A 23,563-nucleotide genomic window follows, 5' to 3' on the forward strand; every position below is an offset into this window, starting at 1 on the left:
CGTTAATATGGACAATTAATAGATACTAATCCAAAATAACATAATTATATTTTTAAAAGCATGATTTATATAGATAGAAGTAGAAAGGTCAAGAGGGAAGCAAGGACAGGAGAGAAAACAGGGGTACAGAAATAAGACTTTTCTCAGAAAAAGGAAATTCAATGTATGTATCAGCAAAGTAAGTTTTCTAGCATTTAGGTGACAGCTAGAAACTTAAGACAGTGGCATGCAATAGGATATCACCTCAAATTCTGTACTTTAAATCAGAGATAATATGACTTACCTACTAAGGATACTTAAGCTACACATACATACACAGATACACACACTTATTCTACTAGGACCTAGCATGGAACTTCTTAACTATTTGTTGCAGGAAGCAACAAACTTTGTTGAGATGACTTCTGCCAATTTGGCCTCTTCTTAATTTCAGACAGTTTCTTCCATTTTATCTGAATAATAGTCCTGTTACGCTTGGGTTATTTCACACTCAATAATGCTACTCGATTCCAAATGTAACCTACCCACCAACCAATTTCTCCCGCCTGCTCAATTTATACTTTGCAAACTGAGGGTACTTTAGAAACCTCATTCACTCAATACACATTTACTGAGAGCACACACTACAGACAAAATATGCTTTAAGGAAAGAATACTAATCTTAGGCTGTTGTGATTTCCCACAAATTTTACTGTGATTATCTCCATATTTTTAGCTTTAGTTCTTCCTGCCAGGCTTAGCCAATTTACCACCCTATTTCCTAAATGACATCATTTAACCTCAATTCACTACTAATTCCCATCTTTTTCTTTTCTTTAAGATAGGCTCTCACTACATTGCTCAGGCTGGCCTAGAACTTATGGCCTCCCAGTTCAGCTTCCCAAGTAACTGGGCCTCTGGGTATACATCATCACAGCCAGCACTACTTTTAAAGAACTAGGAACTCCTTGCTGTTGGTGATATTCTGTTCTTATTCCCAGACAATGTATTTCTAAAGCCTTGAAGTTCTCAACTGTGTCAATTCTTTCTTTCTTGCCATCCTTCACAGACTCAGCTTTATTCTATTAAACTATATTTTCTTTTTTTTTTTGGTACCAGGGATTGAACTCAGGACCTTGCGCTTGTGAGGCAGGTGGTGGAACCACTGAGCTAAATCCCTGGCCCTGTATTTTCAATTCTATATGCATCCCATTTTTTCCTTACCAGAAAAGTAAGCCTCTACGCATTATATAAGTCACAGTTTTGAGAAAACTGATTAAACTTCTCTATAGTAAATTTGAGTTAGCTAGACTAAATCAAGATATTTGTAAGACCCTTGAAGTCGAGGGCTATGTCAGTGATAACAACAGCAACAAATGCTTCATTCTAAATAGGTTAATATCTTTCCTGTTCATCTATAGTTATGTACCAGAAGTGTAAGAAATACTTTGATGTGATACCTATCTACCAGTTCCTACTTAAAAGATCAGCAGTTCTTTTGTTCTTGGAAATAAAATGTAGATAAGCCTTATGATAAATGTATAGATAACAACAAAATTTATAAAATGGTACCAGCATGCAACAGTTCTCTCTCAAAAAACAAAACTAAGCAACAACAACAACAACAACAAATAAAAAAAAACCCTCAAATGACAGTTCCAAAGAAATGATTAACACAGGTCTCTGAAATCATTCTGTTTTACATGAAACAATCACTAAATTCAGTAACATACTAATTCACTTTCAAACTGAACTTTAGTCAATACTGAATGATATGTTTGCTCAATTATAGATTTCTTTTAAAAACAAACTATCCATCTCTATTTCGTTTTCATAAATAAAAAAGACATTTCTCCATGTCTAAGGTATAAATCTTTAAGCTGTAAATCCTCCCTCCAAAACTTTATTTTTAAAATTCCTTTTGATTTCTCATAAACCAGAAATGTTCAATCTGGTAAGTGGATGTAAAATTTGAATTTGAACCCCAAAACTATACTAAAGGAAAATGCGAAGATAAACAGCAACTCTACTACAATAACTGTGGGAGGAACACAGCCACTGGTATCCCATAGGGCCCTGCACGTCTTCTATCACCCGATGCCACACTGGAGTGAAAAATCTGTGATGAGGCCAGAGACAGAAACAGGCTTCTAATCTTTCTTTGAGTGGAGACCCTGGTTACTCTGCTACTTGGGCCACCTGATCTAGCAGGTCTGCTGGTAACCAAAGTGTAGGTAACAGGCAGTGAGATTTTACAAAGGCTTTAGCGGGGCCTCGTAGGTAAATCACAGTACAGAACTTTAGGACTGTGGAGGAAAAGCTAACACCTTCCTCTGTGGATAATAATCTTCTTTTTGAGAAAGTGCTTCTGGCCTTGATTAAACATTTGACCACAGGTCACCTAGTTACCATGTGAATTACCCGTTATTAACTGGGTGTCATCTGATTCACCAACCCACAAAACTGGGTGCGGACAACAGCACTCCATCATCAAAAGGAAGTATAATACATAAGATCAGGGTTTTATAGGCCCTGAAGGCACCTGTAAGTTACAGAGGCAAGTGGTTCATGATGACCACTTCTACAAAAGCACCTGTTCCTATCAATTTGTGCCTACGGCTGCACAGGGAATCCTCCGTGGCCAGCTGGTCAAGGAAGAAGGAGCACGGATCTGGTTTACAAATGGTTCTGCAAAACATTCCAGCCCACTGGAAATGAACAGCTACAGCTCTAGACACCCTTCAGTTAGGTCCTGAAGAACTGTGGTGAAGGGAAGTTTTCCCAGCAGGCAGACCGTTGAACATCACAGCTTGTTTATCCTACCCAGGACAGATGGGTAGGAAGTTTGCCTGGTTGACCAGGAAAAGAAGCTCTGAAGATATGTGAAAGAATCAATCTAAACAGGCCAGGAGGGTAAAGATATTTGAATTCAACATGAATGCTCATGGAGCCAAAGAAGATTTTAATAATCAGTAGACAAGACAACCTGCTCCATAGATATAAATTGGGCCCCTTCCCCAGGGACCCCTGTCCTAGTTCTGTTGTTTCAGGCACCTTGTTTGTGGTGTCTGGTTACGGCAGCCTGAGAAGACTTAATACACCCACCTCCCCCATTCTCCCATTTCCTAACGCAGGGTTTTCTCAGCCTTGCTACTACTGACATTTGTGGCTGGATAGTTCTTTATTTGGGGGGGCCTCTTCCTGGACCTGTACCCATCAAATGCCAGTAGCCCTGCCCCTCCCTAGTTGTGACAACCCAAACTGACTTCAGACATTGTCAAATGTCTCTTGGGGAGCAAGATCACTTTCAGTTGAGAACTACCGAACTAGTCTAGATGCTTAAATAGTGGCTGCCCTTCCACTTCAGTACAGTCATACTTTGGTAGTCTGCTTTCAAACTTGCTGAATTTGGTACTGATATATTTTTACATAAAACTATTGTCTCTGTTCTTGTCATTTGTTTAGTACTCGATGTGCAAGCTCTAACTCCTCAGTGTTGATTCATCACACTTGCTAACTTTTCCAGCCAAAGCCACCTTGCACTTGTCAACCTCATGCAACCAGTTAACGATGAGTCCCAAGGTACCTCTGTATATGAGTTATAGGATCTCAAAGGCGGAGTGTGACTCAGAAGAAACACCCCCCAAAGACAATACAATGCATCTTGTATCTTTTTTGGAGAGTATTTTTTTGGTTCTGTGAGGCATAGTTACACCTTTTAGGTGCAAGTATAATTTTACTACTGTCTTTATTTGGAAGCTAAATATGGTTATATGGGGCATATACAGTTGCTACATTGGTAGGGATGGACTAGAAGGATTTGTATTGTGTTGATCTGGTTAGGTTAGGGGCTAGGCTTGACAGATTTCCCCTTCTCTTTTATGTTTCCAACTTAAAGTTGATGAAAACAGGACCCGCATTTGACTTGGCAGGTAGAATTAAAACAGCAGTCCTTATTTTCTGAATTGTTCTAGTCCACTGTGGTGGCAGACACTCACTGCCCAGCAAATCCATATCCAAATCCGGCTCTGTGTCCCAGGTTGGAGAACCTCTGACTGAACAACTCCCTTCTGAACCTCTGCATTTCCAGCCCCTCATCAGTGTGCACGGCCTAATTCCTCAAGTAAATCCTGCTACACACAAAAGGAACCCCACTCTCCACTGGCCCCGAGGACACAGGGAATCCAGTGCTCTATGCCATTCAGTGGTTCTTGCTTTGATTATGCGAAGCTGAAAGAAAACAGGTCCCCTCCCTCTGCATAATCTCCATGTCCTCCTACAGTCTTCGAATTGCTAGAGTTGGCAGAGTGACAAGATATCTACATTTTGCCTTAAAAATAAACACCCCAGGTGCCCTTAACATCCTATTCTTTGCCAGCACTGCCACTTCATGAAGACTTCCCAAGCTGAAACTTTTCTTAAAATGAAGGCTGTTAATCTGCTCTAAAAGAATTTCTCTTGGGATTACTTTTACATTATGCAAATTTCATTCAGTGACTTAAAATATAGCCCTGTGGGTTAACTCAACTTATTTTTTTTAAAAAAGGAAGGCATGAAAGTGGACAACAGTTTTGCTTAAGAATCTTTACCTTTGTATTCTTTATCACAATTGGATATTTCATCCCTGAAAAAAAAATTAGTGAAAGATTTTTTTTTTTTAGCAAAGGAAGGCCACCATTATTTAACAAATTTAAATGACTAGTAACAATTTAACTAACAACAAACTTAAATAACTTTCTTCTTTCATAATTTTACCCAATTTTTCATTCTAAAGTTTGTGGTTTTTTTTACCAAGTAACAAGATTAAACTAGTTCATATTTGACAATATATAAAACTGCCAAGTCTTTTAGCTTGTCTCAAGTTGTTTAATTTGTGCTTACAAATCATTCCTACCTCAGCTCCAAACCTGAAAGTCCTAGCTTTTCACTGAGCACTGGACAGTGGGCCATCATAGCTCAGTAAGAGCTACAATACAAAAGGCTGTGTTATCCAAATGTTGCTTACCATATTCTTGCAGGGTCTGGGCTGTTTAGAGAAGTAAGAAGTAACATAATACAAAAAAATCCCACTGACCATTTATAACATTTGTTCCCAGATACATGGGATCTTAAGATATTAAAAAGTTTAAGGACTGAAAATTAGGAAAACAATCTACCTACATCATGAATTTTATTTATTATGCTACCTACCTATAACAATCTCATTTAACAATTTTGTTCATCATCCTAGTATTTTAAAGGATACTGGATGAATGATTCAGATGCCCTAGATGTCTTCAAAACCTGTCCAGGTGAAAAGAACTGAACACTACATTTTATTAGGAAACAGAAAGCTTACAAATTTTTCTTTTCTTTTTTTTTTTTAGTACCGGGGATTGGACTCAGGTCCTTGCGCTTGCAAGACAGGTGGTGGAACCACTGAGCTAAATCCCTGGTCCTCAAATTTTTCATTTGATTAAAAGGAAAAAGAAATTTCCATAAAGCAAAACAAAACACTCTAAGTACAGTCTAAAATGAAGCGGAAGCCAAGTGTAGTGGCACATGTCTGTAATCCCAGCATTGAGGCAAGAGAATTCAAGCCCTGCCTGGGCAACTTAGTGACTCAGACTTTGTCTCAGAATAAAAAATATAAAGAGTTAGTGATGTTTCTCAGTGTGAAGGCATGGGTTCCCTCCCCAGTACTGCAAGTAAGTAAATAAATAAATAAATAAATAAGAGGTAGGGGCTTCAGAATATGTTCAAAAATCACTGGCCCACTGTTCCCAAGCCCTAACCCTAGTCAGGTTCATTAAGTCTAGATGATGCTAAAATCTGTATTTTTATTTTTTTATTTTTTTATTTTTTTGGTACCAAGGATCAAACTCCGGTCCTTGCGCCTGCACAGCAGGTGGTGAAACCACTGAGCTAAATCCCCCGCCATAAAAATCTGTATTTTTAATAAGCATCACCTGTCTCTCACGGGCAGGGTGGGGAAAAGTTTGGGGACTAACTGTCCATAAACGTCCTTGGCAGTTCTGATTTTAGTACCAGCATGACTGTACTGTCAGTGCCTTGTTCTTTCAACACCAGAGGCTCCCGGGAGTTCTGGTTCTCCTACGTCCACTCTCACCCCCGTCCCTCCTGCACCCCCCAGCTCTGCACCCTTCTCCAGCCCAGCCCTTCTACCTCACGACCCCCGACAAAAACACCCCCAAGTTTCACTCAAAGTCAGTGCAGATTTTCATTAGGGAAGACAAGGGTGGCTTACCATCTCTACTTCTGGGAGGGCTTTCTTTGGCCACTTCAATATCTTTTACTTCAAAATTGGTCATGACAGAGCCACCTGCTTCTTGGAAATCATGGGCAAATGACAAAGCTATCTGCCGATAATCCACAATGCCAGTGTATGGACAATCAATAGCCATCAGACCCTGGGACAGAATTATGAAAAAAGCCAAACAATATAATCAACAACCAACCAATGAGATTTGTTAAAAATTTTATTTTTGGCTGAATTTATTTATTTCTTTATTTTGATGAATAACCCACATTATCTTTGCTTGGCAAAAAATGAGTTTGTTTTGTTTTGTTTTATTTTGAGACTGGATCTTGTGATACAGTCCAGGCTGACCTGGAAATTGTTATGTAGCCTAGGCTGCTCTCAAACTCAAGGTCCTTCTGCCTCAGTCTCCCGAGTGCTGAGATTACAGGCAAATGCCACTATGCCTGCTTGATAGTCTTAAAGGAAAAAAAAAAAACTTGCTTCATTAAATACCTAAATTTGATGATTACCACATATATAATATGTCTAACAGAAAAGAAATAACACTAGCTAATTTCAAAAAAGTCTTATAATCAGAAAACAATTTTCCTCCTTAGAGGAATTAATTTTTCCATCCTGGATCTCCACTAGCCCCTTCAGACAGACCTTCTGTAGGTCTTCCTTCTTTTCTTTCTCTTCCTAGCTTTGTTCTTGGGTGAAATTAATGTCCCACTCATTGATGAATGTGTGCCGGGGAAATGAGGGGAGAGTCACTGCCAGCATGCAACCAGGGCCTGGGCCCATGACTGGTGCAGGGCAGAGGTAGCCCAGTCTCCAAGTGGCTGGGGGCCAGGCTGGCTGTGACAGTCAGCTGGGAGGCGGGGCGGGCACTGGCCAGGTCAGCAGGCCACAGCTTGAAATGGGAGGCCATGACAGGTCAAGGGGCTGGAAAAGAATCAGGCAAGCAGGCCAGGGAAAGTTGAGAGCAGAACTCAGTCAGGAGACAAGAACAAACAAGTGTGTGCTTGACCAATAATGTTAAAAGAAGAGGCGGACCCATCGGCAGAACTGAGGTCAGAGGTGGTAGCAGTTAAGATCTGCCCAGAGAGAGCCAGGAAGAGTTATCCTCTGAAGGCAAAGTTTACAGAGGCAGTTAAAAATTCTCCAGGATTCTTCCCCGGGGAGTACTTAGTCATCTTCTTATGGAGACTGGTCCAAGAAGTCCTTTAGCGCTGCCTGATAAACTTCTTTTTTCTAGCTGTCCTAAGAGAATCAGAAGTAACCCTGTACCTTAGAAATTCTGCCCAACATTCCTGGAAGTAGTGGTGAGGTTGGGAGAAAGGGAGGAATTTACTTAAGACATCTTTATGAAATAACCAAATTACATTTTCTACTATATATTCCCACGCCTTAACGATGACGAGTTGCCATTATACACAGCACATCACTTCTGCAGAGGCCTCAGAAAGAAGAAGGAACCTCCTCTTTCATCAGTTATCAAGTCACAGTGCTTGGCACATGGTAAACAGGAAAATTTTCTTTTCTTTTTTTTTTATTCTGGGGATCGAACTCAGGACCTTGTGCTTTCAAGGCAGGCAGCGGAACCACTGAGCTAAATCATCCTAGGCCCTAGGAAAATTTTCTTTAAGGATTAAAAAAAAAAGATCTGGGGCTGGGGATTTAGCTCAGTGGTTTCGCTGCCTGCTGCGCAAGTGCAAGGACCTGAGCTCGATCCCCAGCACCAAAAAAAAAAGATCTGTTCTGAGTCAGTTCTTGTAGTGGGGCACTCTTTAGGAGCTCTGTGACCATGGGGAAGTAACAACTAGTTTTTTCATCTGTAACACCGAAAAGAAGTGCATACACATGGAATTTTATTATGTATGCACACACATTCCATCTTCCATTCGAAGGACCTAGCAAGAGCACATCAGGGGCAGAGGAAAATATCCTGACCTAGCCTAGTGCTTACAACATGTGGAAAGTTTTGTTTTGCTTAAATAGTAAAGCCTGATACAAAGAATCATGTGTTCCAGTTCCTTTTTTTTCTCTTTAAAGCTCTTTGTGCTCGCTTTGGCAGCACATATACTAAAGCTCTTTACAAGGAGCTGTAACAGAAAACAATCAGATATGATCTTCTAAATCCGCCAAATTTCAGTACCACCAGGAATCTGGTAATCTTGTTTATTAAATTCTAAAATTAAGTCATTTTTACATCACAACCAAATCTACAGTGGAGTCAGCTCATATGTCTTTTTTTTCCTTTTTGACACCAATGTTTAAATTTTAAAGAACTTTTCATTAGCAAATAAGAAACTGTTAAAAAGGACATTTTTTTTTAAAGATTATAAATTGTTTTATTCTCAAAAGTAATACTTGACAGGAACACGTCAGTGATGTTCTAACATCTTCGTTTTACATGTAAATTCCACTGGAATCACATAAGCTATGAAACAGCAACAAGTTTAATGTACTTTTGTGCTCGCTTCCACAGCACATATACAAGTTTAATGTACTTTTCAAGAGCACTTGTTCAATAACATGTGTAGAAAGCCACTGTTTTGGACTGAATTCCTGTACTAAGCCCCACCAGAGCAAACCAAAATGGAGTTACTCATGCTAAAGTTCCACGTCACCAGATTAAGTTGTTTACCTGACTTTCTAAGAAACCAGAAGAGACAGATAATAGCTAAATCCCCAAACAGGCCAGTTTTAGCCAGCATGCTAAGAAAGTTCCCTCTACTTTAACCCTATTGGAAAGTAATTTTGAAGCAACCAATCTGCTTTTTGTTCCTTATTTCTGCTTTCCTAAGTCCCTAACTGCTGTGAACCCAAACACCTTTGCTCAGCTAACCAGGGCACCTTTTCACTGGAGCCACAGTAATGAAGACATTAGGGCAGTGGTCCAAGAGACAAGAGGACAGGATAGAGTCCAATCACAGCCACCTGACATCACAAAGGAATGCAGCAATGCAGCAGGGAAGAAAGGTCTTTTTTGGTAAATGATGCTGAGTCAACTGGATATTTATTGGAGGAAATAAAATGTACCTTGACCTTCGTATTATTTGCAAAAATCAATTCCACGTGGATTATAGATCTACAGTGAAAGGTAAAGCAAAAAAATTTTAGAAAAATACATAGAATATCTTGCAGATCTCGGAATAGGCAAAGATTTCTCAAATAGTAAACAAAAAGCACTAAACATAAAAGAGAAATATATGTATGAATTGCTAAATTGACTATATTAATATTTAGAACATCTGTTCACCTAAAGACACTATTGAAGTGAAAAGACAAGTTACAGAAAGATACCTGTAATACATGTTTAGATATATACATATATCACAAAAACATATATTTTGCAAAAAATTCATCCAAATTACAGTATATAGTGACCCTCTAATATTAATAAAAATTAATAATTATATGAAAGACTAAACCCAATAGGAAAATGAGCAAAAAAGTCAGACAGGTACTTCATCAAAATAAAATATCCAAATGGTCAATATTAGCATGTGAACAGGAAAATATTAGCATGTGAACACTCAAACTTTATTAAATACCCACCAGTAAGTAAGTAATGGTTAAAACAAAAACAAACACTAAGTGTAGTGAGGCTATGGAGCAACTAGAACTCTCTCACACTACTGATATCAACTGGAACACACACTTTGGACATATATTTCTTTCCTAGGTATCTACCTGACAGAAATACAAACATGTATTCATCAAAATGTGTGCTAGAAAGGTCACAGAAGTACTATCTGGAAGGGCTCCAAATTGAAAACTATTCTAATCCCCATCAACAGCAGAACAAATCATGCTATTTGCACACAATGGACAGTAATAGATACACAGCAGTGATAACAAACTACAACTACATGTAACGGTATGGACAGCTTTCATGATACTGAATAAAAGAGACATAAAAGAGCACATACCACATGATTCCACACACATAAATTCAATAACCTATGCTATAAGAAGCCAGGATTGTAGTTACTACTTAGGGTAACATACTCAAGGGTATGAGGAGAGTCTTCCGAGGCTAGTAATCATTTCAGTTTTTATCTCGATGCTGATTACACTTTGTACAAATTCATGAAACTACAGTCTTACAATGTGTTGTATGACATGGTTCCAAAAAATTGGGCCACACAAAAAAATGAGAGTGCAAAACTGAAGAGGGAAGTTAGTATATGAAAATAAAAATGTATGCATACAGCCCTAGATATTTGGCAGGACAGGACACACACGTTGTCTCTGAGCTTCCTTGTAGCCAATGCAAAGAGGACAATGCAATCAGTTAAATGATTTAGTGTCTATAAAAACAAAAATAAAAATAAGCAAACTGTGCTCAGGGGGAACAAAACTATTCGCAGAAGAGCTGCAAGAAATTTCTCCTGAGAGTTCTCAGAGCAAAGTGTTGTGTAACACAGCCAACGACGTATGTCCCCAACCACATCCGTACAGTAGAAGCCACAGTGAGTGACACTGGGACCTACCCCACAGGCTGATGCCGCCCTAAAACCAAAGCACAATTCAAAGTGGCTAACCGGCCAATATAGGGTATAGGACAGGGAGCAGGATGAGGAAGGTGAAACACTGCAACGTAGGGGGACCCCTCTGACGGTCTCAATGGATGGAGCAGAATAAGTAGTTTACACACCCACTAAGGTTCCTCCCATAATTAATGTTTCTCAAAGCCAAGTTTTGTTTTGCTTTATTTCCAGTACTGGGAATTTAATCCAGTGTCCTGAACATACTAGGCAAGTGCTCTACTGCTAGTGACACCTCTAGCCCTTTTTGAAAATTTCATTTTGAGATGGGGTCTCACTACAGTTGCTCAGGCTGGCTTCAACTTGTGATCCTCCTGCCTTGACCTGCTGAGTGGCTGGGATTACAGGCATGTGTCTCTGGCACTGAGAAAATTAAGCTTTTGATAAGCATTGCCTGGTGGTGAGTTCAAGGTCACACTGCCTTTGCTTTGGTGTTTTGTTTTGTTTTGTTTTTCCTTGAGACAGGGTCTCCCTATGGAGTTCAACCCAGGTTGGCTTCAAACTCACGGTGATCCTCCTGTCTCAGCCTCCCAAGTGCTGGGATTACAGGTGTGTGCCACTAAGTCAGTCAAGGTCATACTTTCTACAGACAAGTATCTGGAGTCCAACCCTTGTATATAGTTAATAAAATGATGGAAGGAGGAGTACAGAAAATATAGTCATTTGTTCGAACAGTCATTGGAACGGTCTCTGAACAGTTACCAGCAAAAGCTAACATGCAGAGTAACTACAGACACTCCTCATTTAGTGACCAAGTTACACTTCTGCCACCAGATCATTAAATGAATTGGTCGTTAAATGAGGAATTGCATACACTATGTACATTACTATATACAGAACAAAGAAACAGTCAAAGGAAACTCCAACTTGATGACTCTGCTTTTATTTGCATAACTCTTCCATGCAGCTCTATAACGTATAACAGAATATAAAAGTACAGTACTGTACTGTACAGTACAATTGGCAAACATTACAGTACTGAGTAAACAAGGTATATTGTACAAAAAAGACAGTGAGGCTCTAGAAACAAGATGTACAGAACTGTCCAACTGAGAAAAGATGGGTGGTAAGTCTGAGCAACGGGTCATAAGTCTGAACAGCCTGTCTCGGTTTTAAGTCTGAACAGCTGTTAAACAGGTAGATCATTAAACAAGGAAGGTCTGTATTACATATTATTCATGTCTCCTTCAAAGAATAAAGGTGTTTTCCCCCACTGTATGCTTTAAAAGCCAGATACTCTACAACTCATCCTTCTCATCCATGCCAGGCACACTGTTCTAAAATACAGAACTATCCTTCTCAAAAATTTTCAGCTGGTCCCCATGCCTGCTGGAAAAACTTCAAAGCGACCAGCATGAACACCAGTTCCTTTACACATGCCCAATCCTGCCTTTCCAGTCTCATCTCTTATCTCTCCCTCCACACCTTTCCTTCCAGCCACACCTCCCTGTTCAGGATTTTCCAAACAAGCCATATGGTCTCAGACCTCTTCTTGCCATTGTGTATGTTGGTTGGGCCTGGTATGTTCTCAAAGGGAAACAAAAAATCAGAGTTCAGAGTTGGTGGCAGTGCCCTCTGGTGTCTGTCATCTCACTGCTTCTGTGACAAGATGCAAAAGGACTAAGCCCTTAATGAAAATACCCTTTGGCCACATGCGTGAGGCTGGTGAATCACTTACCCTACAATACGGCTCCTTCTTTTTTATTTCCTCCTGCTGGATCAGTCTCAAGCCCTGGACACCATTCTGCAGGCCCCTCTCATATAAAGCCTGAAGTCTGGGAATTTCTTCTTGTTCAACAGCTACTATTAGCTTTTAAAAAATGATAAAGAGCACAGATAGAGTTTAATATATCATCAGCTAGGAAAGATATAAAGTCAATAGAAAACCATAAATTATTACATGACTCAAACAGGGCTGATTTAAATTTTTTTTAAACTCGTGTATCTATTTCCTCCTTTCTTCATGCTTTTATTTTCTTCCTTCGCCAAGAAAAGTTGACTTAAGAAAGTAGCATTAAAACAAATGGGATTTAGCTCAGTGGTTCCACTGCCTGCCCGGCAAGCCCGAGGACCCAAGTTCGATACCTGGTACCAAAAAAAAAAAAAAATTTTCCCCAAAGGTGAAATGTAGCCTCAGTCTCCACTTGTGTTACATATAGAGTCTCTACACATATCCTGGAAATGAACAAATCTTATCGTTACACTTCCTTAATCCCAGGGACAAGAGAAATATGGGTTGCTTAGCCTTTACACTTCTCAAAACAAATCTTCTTATTTTTATAAGAAAATGTGAAATACCAACACAATACCAAGACAGCTGGTACTTAGTGTAATGGGATACTACTGACTAAACTATCCTTTTTATTTTCTGAAATAAATTACAAAGCATTTACAAATGCATTCTATTGCACAGGAAAAAAAGTAAATTCATGAACTTTACTCAAATCATATTTTCTATTTATTTCTGGACAAAGTATCTGAAATTGGATGTCTTCTTCTTTAATAGTTACTAGCAAAGGAAAGCACAGATACATATTCACAGGTACATTAGGATCCACAAATCACTATTCCACACCAAGGAGTCACCAGAATTTCATGAGGTAATACTTTTAGTTAAGTTTTAAAGACTACTGAAGTCAACAAACAAACTTAAAAATGAAGAGGAATCAAAAGACATAATCAAGAAAGCAAATAAACAGGGCCAAGGATTTAGCTCAGTGGCGCCGCACCTGCCTGGCAAGTGCAAGGTCCTGAGTTTGATCCCTGGTAGCAAAAAAAAAAAAAAAAGAAAGAAACCAAATAAACAGTTCATAGAATGGAAGAAAATATCTGTGAATCATAAAGCTTAGAAAGGTCTAGTATATGGATTATATAGAACTCTTTTTTTTTTTTTTTTAAGACAGGGTCTTGCTATATGTAGACCAGGCTCGTCTCAAACTCACAGTGATCCTCCTGCCTCAGCCTCCTGAGTACTGGGATTACAGGCATAATTACAGCTAGAGCTCTTAATACTAAACAACAAAAACTGTACAATTTTACATCGTGATCTTTTCACTGAGCATTTTGTCAGGACCATCTTCCCACATTACTAGAAAAATTTTAAAGCATCTTTAATGACGACAATGAGTTTTTATCCTTAAAATCATACAGAGAACAGACATATTTACTAACCTTAAGAAATAAGACTTACAAGGGAATGGTATAAATAACTGTATGCCAATAATTAAAACAATCTATATGAAATGAAAAAAATTCGTAGACAAACTCTGAAGCTGACTTAAAAAGAAAATCTGAATAGGCCTAAAACAAAGAGCTTGAAAATGACTGGTGAAGAAAAACCCAGGCATCAAAAGTTTTACCATGAATGCTAACAAATGTTTAAAAAAGAATATCAATTCTTATAAACTCTTCCAAAAAACAGAAAAGAAACATTTTCTCAACTAATTCTGTGAGGCCAATATAAGCCTAGTTCCAAACCCAGAGAAAAACAAGAAACTGAAGACCAATATTTCTTATAAATTAACACACACACACACACACACACACACACACACAGAACCCAGGGCCTTGCACATGCTGCACATGCATTCTACTACTAAACGATGCTCTCAGCCCTCCCTCAGAAATACTGATGAGAAAATCATGAGCAAAACAATAAAGCTGAATGTAACAGTATATATAAAAAGGATTATACACGATGACCATCTGTGATTCATCACAGGAAGGCACGATCAATTTAACAGTAAAAGCAAATTAATGTAATATACCATGCTAGTAGAATAAAGGACAAACACCACAGGATCACCTCAACAGAAACAGAAAAAGAGAAAATCCAAAACCTTAATGCTGAGATTCTACCTCACCCCAGAAAGAATGGTTGTTAACAAGAAACAAACCAATAACAAATGCTGGTGGGGCTGTGGGGAAAAAGGAACCCTTCTCCGTTGTTGGTGAAAATGCAGACTGCTGCAACCACTGTGGAAATCAGTGTGGAGATTCCTCAAAGAACTAGTACTAGAGAGCCCATTTGACCCAGCCATTCCCCTTTTGGGTATCTTCCCAAAAGAATTATCAGCATTGTACTACAACAATATATGTACACCCATGTTTATAGTGGCACAGTTTGTAATAGCTAAATCTTGGAAACAATCCAAATGCCTATCAATCAATGAATGGATAAAAAAGATGTGGTTTTTTTATACAATGGAGTACTACTCAGCCATGAAGGATAAACTCGAGACATTTATAGCTAAATGGATGCTCCTTGAGACTACACTCTTAAGTGAAATAAATCAGACACACATGTGTAAATATCACATTCTCTCTGATATGAGAAACTGAAAGTGTAAATAAGGAAAAAAATATGTAACAGATAATGTGAAATAGGAAGAAATTGTTGAAAGGGTAAGGGGAAATGGGGGGTAAGAAGGACGGAAAAAGAAAAAAGAGAAAAGAAGGAAAAAATGGAAACAGCTTTTGTAAGGAAGGAGGGGAAGAGGAGAAGGGATTGAGAAAAAAATGAACGTGATAAATATGATCATTATATATATTTAAATTGTACCAATAAAATTAATTTTAAAAATAAAATGGAACAAAGCAACAACAAACCCTCCACTCTACAAATTAGGAATAGGAAGGAACTTCCTTAATCTGATAAAGGGAATCTAAAAAAAAAAAAAACAGCTACTGTCAGCATCATATTTAAGGGTGAAAGACTGCTTTCTCTCTAAGAAACAACTCAAGAATATCCATTTTTACTGCTTCTACTGTATTGGAGGCCCTACCCATGGAAATCAGACAAGCAAAATAAATAAAGGCATCCAAATTAAGAAAGAAATAAAACTAATTTATTTTGTAGATAACATGATCCTGCAAATAGAAAAGCCTAAGAAGCACACACACACACACACTCACACACTCAGAACTACTGAATAAGCAGCAAAGCTGCTCAATATACAAAATCAAGGATGTTCTACACATAAAGAATAAATAATCAAAAGAAAAATTAGGAAAGCAATTCCCCTCACAAAAGCACCAATAAGAACGAAATATTGGAGTAAGCCAGGGTGGCTTCAAACTTGCAATCCTTCTGCCTTAGCCTCCTGAGTAGCTGGGATACAGCTGTGCACCACTGCACCCAGCCAATGTATTGTATCTTTAAAGATTAAGAGAGATTCCAACTGTTTTCAGCGTAAAAACAGGTAAGTATGTGAGGTAATACATAAGTTTGCTAGCTAAATGTAGTAATTCCACAATGGCTATACTGTTGTGTACATATTCATGTTATCATGTACATATTCACATGTACATGTTTTACATGACATATATAATTGTCTTTGTCAATTAAAAATTAACTTTTAAAACAAAACATGTTCTATATCATTAATCATTAGGCAAATGCAAATAAAAATGAGTTACAACTTTATATCTAGTAAGATGGCTAATACAAAAAGATAACAGGTGTTGAGGATATGGAGAAATTGGAATCATTATTAGTAGAAATATAACATAATGAAGCCTTTTGGAAAACATTTTGGCAGATCTTCAAAATGTTTTTTTTTTTTTTTTTTTTTAGATCTTCAAAATGTTACAGATGGTTCCCATAGGACCTAACATTCTACTTCCATGTTGAAGAGATGAAAATATGTTGATAAGAGATGAAAATATGTTCCCAGAAAAATTTCTACATAAATGTCCATAGTATTATTCATAATAGAAAAACAATATAAAAAATTGAAACATCTATTAACTGATGAACTGATGTGGTATATCCATAAAATGGAGTATTACTCAGCCACCAAAAGGAATAAAGTAGTGATTCATGCTAATAGATGAATTAGTTCTGAAAACATTATGCTAAACTAAAGAAACCAGTCACAAAAGACCATACGGAAAGATGCTCTGATATGATTCTACTTATATAAAGTGTATTAAAATAGGCAAATTCACAAGGACAGAAAGTATATTAATGGCTGCTAGAGGGCCAGGGGAGATGGGACTGGGGAGTGACTGCTAACCGGTTTCTTTCCCAGGTGATTAAAAAATTCCTAAAATTGGGTAAGTGGTGATGTTTGCAAATGTACCAAAAACTGAGTTATGAGTATACTAAAAACTGAATTATATATTTTAAAAGTATAAATTAGGTATCAATAAAGCTGTTTTTTATTACATGAAGTCATATCATTTTGTTTTTGTTGTTCTCTAATAAAAGATTTCACAAATGATGTAGATATAAAAGCAGAAGATATCAGATTTTTTAAAAATTCAGCACTAAACATCACTAAGAAAATACTAGTTATAAGCCAGCCATGGAGGCCCATGCCTGTAATCCCACCACTCTGGGAAACTGAGGCACGAGGATTGCAAATTCTTATTCAGCCTGGGCAACTTAATGAGATCCTGTCTCAAAATAAAAATAAAAAAGGGCTGGGGACCTAGCTCAGTGGAAAAGCCCTGGGTTCAATCCCCAGTAACAGATTTTTTAAATGCTAGTTATAAATTAGTCAAGGCCCAAGTAATATGCCATACCTTGCCACACTGCTTGTAGGAAATCCCCTTTTGGTTACAATACTGATAGATGAGGGCTGCACCTTGTACACAGAGTTTAGCTTTCAGAGATTCGGGTTTATAATAAATTCCACTATGTATGACCCCACTGTTATGTCCAGTCTGGTGAACAGCTACAGAACGAGAGAAACAGGGTAAGAGAAACTCCATGACTCGCTCTCAGAGCCTGACCCCTGGAAACTTCCGGGTCAGCTTCCCCAGTATCCATGTCACATTGTTCCTACCCATCTCTCACTTCAACTGCAATTCTGGTTTATATACTCCCTGTCTTTACCAGCAAACCACTTCAAGGGCCCCTAGGATCTCTCTACCCTGCCCCAGGGCCTTTTCTATCTTTTGAGGGGAAGTTTCCACATTGTAAGGACAATTCTCAACCAAGAGAGACAGGAGCTGATGGCTGCCTGAGTTCAATCCTGGGAAGCACCGCACTGCTCCGAGATCCCATCGAAATCAAACTCCCAGCAGCAGCCCTGATAATGCATCCTCACATGGCGTTTCCTTCTTCCCGCCTACTCTCCCATCTACTCACTCCTTCCCACCTCCTCAGACCACCTGGCAAATAAATGACCTACACACAAGTCTTTGTCCCAGCTCTGCTTCCAGGAGAACCCAAAATAAGATACTAACACTGATTGATTGATTGATTAATTGATTGATTGATCAGAACTGACGAAATGAGCTGGTGCCCAAGCAAACCGGAAGACCAACGCCGACAGCATACGTACCTAAGTCTTTCTCCTTTTCCAGAACACCGACTGAGAGAGCAGGATATCGCAGAATAAGCGCTCTGGCCGTGCCAAGCCCCACAATTCCACCGCCGACCACGACGATGTCAAATGAGCTGGAAGAGAAAGCGACCTTTAGAGGGATGAATGTTTATAGTGATCTCAGAAAACTTCACATGAATGCTTTTCATCACCAGTGGACAATTAAACTATCGAGCTGTAATGATGAAAATTAAGTATGTACTGCGCTTTGTGCTGTTTGGCTTCACATTCAGAAACAAACCTTTAAAAGTTACACGCACTGCTGGTCAGTTGATTAATCAGCGACAGGGCAGTGGCAGGGACATGGCTGGTCACCCAGCTGCCCAGTCTCCTCAGCACCCCGCTGAGCCACTCACATCACTGGTGACTTTGTGTTAAGCATCACACTTTAAAACTATCATGTTAAACTGTCCTTCAAAGTTCAAATGTGGTATTCTGGAGGATAGGCTAACATATTAAGCCTTTAACACCTTAGTGTGTCAGAATTTACACTTTTTTTCCTGTTAAAAAGGAAATAGTAGTGAGATCATCAAACCCTAAGGAAATAATTGGTCCAAAATGTGCTCAAACTTGCAATATTAGCCATGAGAAACACTGATTGTACAACTCTTTTAAAAATTATAAATGGTACAAATTATAAATGGTATATCTAATTCTGCAATAAGAAGTTTAAAAGATTAATTTTAGCATTGACCTCCTGATACATTTACATGACTAAAATCTGTTTTATAAGGACAGTAGAGTGAGGAAGTATCAGATTAGACCCTTCCTTCAAAATGAGCAAAATTTGAATTTCAAAGTCCTTAGTAGAAGGGCATTAATTTGACTGCAAGTGTTACCATGCCTGTGGCTACATGTGGCACCAGAAACAGCTCCCAAACAGCTAGGGACTAACATACAAACTTGATAAAGCAAATCCTGCATCTTAAATTAATTTGGTGGTCAAGCCAGGTATGGTGGCGCACACCTGTAATCCCAGTACTCAGGAGCCTGAGGCAGGAGGATTGCCATGAGTTTAAGGCTAGCCTGAACTACATAGTAAGATCCTGTCTCAAAAAAAACTGGCGGTCAAGTGTATAAACTTCCCTCCTTTAATGCAAGCCTCAAGGTTTGGACAGGGAGTCTTCAGTTGGTAGCGAAGGTGGTTCTCCTCTGCAGCACTTTTAGAGAGCTGGATAAATGAACAATGACCATAACTGAGAGAGGGTATAAAAAAAAGTAACATAAGTGAAATAGGATTTTGGGCCCACTACGTTAATCATAGTCATTAGCAAATGTTTGCAGTGGTCAACTGAAAAGTTACCAGTATGATCAGAGTGTACATGAAACTCCAAGGCTTTAAATAGATTTTTTAAAAATATGTTACACTAGATGAGAGGGAGAGTATTCACATTCCTCTGTAGTCAGTGTAACTAATTTATTAATCATGTTTCTTATACAACTTTCACAATAACCAGTGCCTGTATGCAATCTAAAAAATTGGGCTTTTAAGAATTCCGCTAAAATAGGCTTTATATCTTCTGAACCCTTCATAATCTTATACTGAAGTAGTTGTTAAAAAATTTAAAGTACGTAAGCTATGATAATCTTATTTTATGTACTTTTTTCTATATAAAGGTGATCAGTGATCTCTACATAGGCCAGTGAATTATAAATATCCCACAAGAACAGGGTTTGGGGGTTCAGCTTAGTTGGAGAGCACTTGCCCCGCATGACCAAGACCCTTGATTTGATCCCCAGAACTAGATAAATAGACATAAATCTCTCTCTATGGCACGTATGCTGCAGCAGGTTGTTTTTTTTAATCACTGAAAGCTCTAAAAGGTTCACTGTCCTATAAGACCAAATAAGTCCACAAAAGGAAGAAGGGTGTATGTGTGTTTTAGAAAGAGACAGACAGCTTTCAAACTGTTTTCTTTTTTACTTTCAAGTTTAGCTATGATGCGTTGCTTGCCTTTCAAGCCTCAGTTTCTGTAAAAAAGCAGCATAACCCTCGCCTTCGCAGGAGCAGTCTTGATATCCACAGCAGTTTTTTTCATCCTTGCTGCCTTCTGATCTGCCTTTTGATGAGGGAGACTCTCCACTGAGAGCCGCTACTTCAGTACTGCTTTCCACACAAGAAATTTTACCCAGCTCTTGTCTTTGCAGATTATATTATAACCATTAATAAACTTTTTAAACATAAAACTATCATACTGAGTATGTTTTTTCAACCACATATGCCACTCTTTACTCCTCCTTAGATCTGCAGAATCCCTGTTCCATAAGGTGATGTGAAATCAATGACATATGCTCCACAGACTAAAGCACAAACCTCCAAGCATCCACTGTAGGAGAAAGAACCCGGAACAGCAGTCATGAATGAATACTGGGGACATTTGCAGGCTGAAGGGGGCATCTCTCTCCACAGTTCACCTAATCTCAAGCATACACCAATGAATGAGGAGCTTAATAGACAACTTTTAAAAGATTTTTTATTATGAAAAAGTTCACATCTACACAAAGGTGTGTAGAATAATACAACAAACTCCTGCATACATACCACCTAACTTCAATAATCATCAATTCATGGCAAATCTTGCTTCTTCTATACCCCACCTATTTCACCCACTCTTGTACTATATTTTGATGCAAATTAAACATCACATTATTTCATCTGTAAGTATTTCAATGTTATTTCTAAAGGTCTTTTTAAAGACACACCCAACCACCATTACTGTAACTAAATAAAATTAATAATAATTTTTTTTTCTGGTACTAGAAATTGAACTCAGAACCTTGCACTTGCCAGGCAGGCTCGGCGCCACTGAGCTATATCCCTGGCCCAATAATAAATTTTATGCTTTTAAATATTCAGTATTGGGCCAGGGATGTAGCTCAGTGGTTTCGCCACCTGCTGCGCAAACACAAGGACCCAAGTTCGATCCTGGATACAAAAAAAAAAAAAAAAAAATTTCAGTATAAAATTTTTACAAGAAAATACAATAAAATCTCTGGGGCTTAGCACTGACTTCAAAAGCATTACCTAGAAAGGGGAAAAAATGATAAATTGGACTTTAAGAATCAACAGACTGGGAGAAAATACTTGCAAATATATACTTGACCTAGGACTCATACCTACAATATGTAAAGAACTCTCAAAACAAACAGGCTAAGCTAACTACAAGGAGGGATCAAGAGATATGTGAATGTTTGAGTTTTTTACAAAACTTATTACAGTACAAATACATTGCCAAGAAGGATGGGATAAGTATGTTTGAAGTGAGTAGGAGTATTTGGATGGGGGTTAATAGCAACATGTCTTCTGCCATAATAAACTTTAAAAAAAAATTGTAAACATTCACCATATATTTTGATCACACCTCATATGATAATTTAGAAAATGGGCAAAAGATATGAACAAATATTTCATCTACAGATGGCAAATAAGTACCTAAAAATACAATCAACACCATTAGTCACACCATTGTCCAAACATTATTGTATTAGGGAAAAGCAAATTAAAACTGCAATGAGATATTGCTACACCCCTATCACAATGGCTAGAACAAAAAAGTGATAACACCACATACTGGTGAGGATGAGGAGAAACTGATCACTTATACATTGCTGATGGGAATGTAAAATAGTACAACCATTCTGGAAAGTGAGTTTCTTAAAAAAAACTTAATATGCACTTAGGGGTATGTATCCCAGAGAAATGAAAATCTGTGATCATATCAAAACCTGTAAGTGAATGTTCATAGCAGCTTTTTATTCTTAATACCTAAAAACTGGAAACAGTTCCAGATATCTTTCAACTGATGGAAGGTTCAACAAACTGATATGTCCATACCATAGAATGCTATTCAACAATGAAAAAGATAATTCCACTATCAATATTGCCAACACTTTGGATGGATCTCAAGGATATTATCCTGTGTGAAAAAAATCAATCTTAAATCAAAAAGCAATCTTACACAGTGTATTCCACTTATATGACATTCTCAAAATGACAAAATTATCGCAATGTAGAAAGGATGAGTGGTTACCAAGGGTTAGGAAGGGTGCAAAGGCAGGGTGTGACCATACAGGGACAGGTAACACAAGGGTTATCTGTGTCAATGGCACATTTCTGTATCTTAATTCAGGGGGACAGCTACAAAAATTAACACGATTACACTGAATGAACCCATACACACAAATGAGTGTACGTAAAACTGATGAAATCTTAACAAGGTCTGTGGATTGGGCCACTAGCAATTTTCTGGTTTTGTACGATATTAACCTTGGGATAAATGAGGAGAAGGGCACATGAAACTTCTCTACTCTTTTTGCAACTTCCCATGGATTTATAATTATTTGAAAATAAAAAGTATAAACAAAACTTTCCCTAGCCCTACCTTTTTTCTCGATTCCCAAAAGAATTATTTACTTACTACACAAAGAATCCCACTAAGTTCCAGTTACACTCATTGCCCACGTCTAGTCCTCAAAATTACCAAAAGCTTTCCAGCCTTAGAGCTTTCACCTAAACAGTCCCCTCCAGAGGAAAAAAGAGTAGTTTTTGCATGTGACCTCCAAACTTCAAATTACAGGGCACTGATTTTTTATTTGTTTTAGACAGGGTCTCACTATGCAGTCCAGGCTGCCCTGGAGCTCACTATGTAGCCCAGGATGGCCTCAAACTCGCGGTGATCCTCCTGCCTCAGCCTCAGGTGTGCTGGGATCACAGGCCTGTGCCACCACGGCCGGCCCAGGACACTGAATTTTGCAGGCTTTGGTAGATGCTTCTCACAGAGAGAACTCTGTGAAGTGTGCCGGGAACTGACTGATACAAACCTAGTTCAGGACCTTCCAAGCAACACCAAGGATGGCAGGTAATACACAGCACATTTGCTAGAGCGCGCTGCCCTTTTTCCCTCAAAACGGCCACCTACGGTAGAGATTAAGAACCTATTCGCCACTGAGCCTTTAAGGAGACTGGGCAACCGCCCGCTGGACTACGTGCAAGGGTAAATTCAAAGCCAGACCCGCCCCTGACCTCTACACAACACTGCTTTCTCCTCCGACCCATAAATGCACGAGTGAACCCTGCGGAGCGGTAGCTGCTGGGATCCCGACCTTCCCTCACGGCCGGGACGGGGCAGGACGAGCGGGGGCCCAGGTCCAGCACGCGGCACCGCGGGGGAAGAAGCAGTGCAGGCGGCGGGGTCGCGTCAGCGGCCACTCACCTGGTGCTGCCGCTGCGGACACCCCAGCACAGCGGCCAGGGCCTCCCGGGCGCCGGCCCTCCCGCCCGGGGGAAGCCCCCGGGGAACTCCCCCCGGGCCCGTCTGCAGGCACCACCCAAGAAACGCAGCGCTGGTACCATCGCCTGCGCCCACTCCCCGTCCTCGGCCCCCAATGACGGCCACTTGAACCCGACGCGGGGCCGGCTGCTCTCTGGCCCCGCCCCCATGCGGGGACCAATG

At 39.1% G+C, this 23,563-nt stretch overlaps 1 protein-coding gene across 5 annotated transcripts in view; it reads right to left on the reverse strand.

The window, feature by feature from the left end:
• The window catches only part of L2hgdh (L-2-hydroxyglutarate dehydrogenase), a 38,054-nt gene extending 14,530 nt beyond the window's left edge, over nucleotides 1-23,524 (reverse strand). For 2 of the 5 annotated variants that reach the window (XM_004835581.3, XM_004835580.4), the window contains exons 1-6: nucleotides 23,324-23,522; nucleotides 18,069-18,184; nucleotides 17,305-17,456; nucleotides 12,455-12,586; nucleotides 6,227-6,389; nucleotides 4,569-4,603 (exon numbers count right to left, since the gene is read on the reverse strand). In XM_004835581.3, the coding sequence (XP_004835638.1) occupies nucleotides 4,569-4,603; nucleotides 6,227-6,389; nucleotides 12,455-12,586; nucleotides 17,305-17,456; nucleotides 18,069-18,184; nucleotides 23,324-23,463 (738 nt within the window). In that variant the 5' untranslated portion in view covers nucleotides 23,464-23,522. Of the gene's footprint in view, nucleotides 1-4,568; nucleotides 4,604-6,226; nucleotides 6,390-12,454; nucleotides 12,587-17,304; nucleotides 17,457-18,068; nucleotides 18,185-22,931; nucleotides 22,951-23,323 lie in introns of those variants that run through there. The other 3 variants (XM_087208075.1, XM_087208076.1, XM_021262505.2) reach the window with 3 other exon arrangements.
• Between the last annotated feature and the right edge of the window lie 39 nt (nucleotides 23,525-23,563).

The sequence above is a fragment of the Heterocephalus glaber genome, unplaced genomic scaffold (assembly GCF_053883595.1).
Source record: "Heterocephalus glaber isolate CG9 unplaced genomic scaffold, H.glaber_assembly_v1.0 deba00000901, whole genome shotgun sequence".
Lineage (NCBI taxonomy): Eukaryota > Metazoa > Chordata > Mammalia > Rodentia > Bathyergidae > Heterocephalus > Heterocephalus glaber.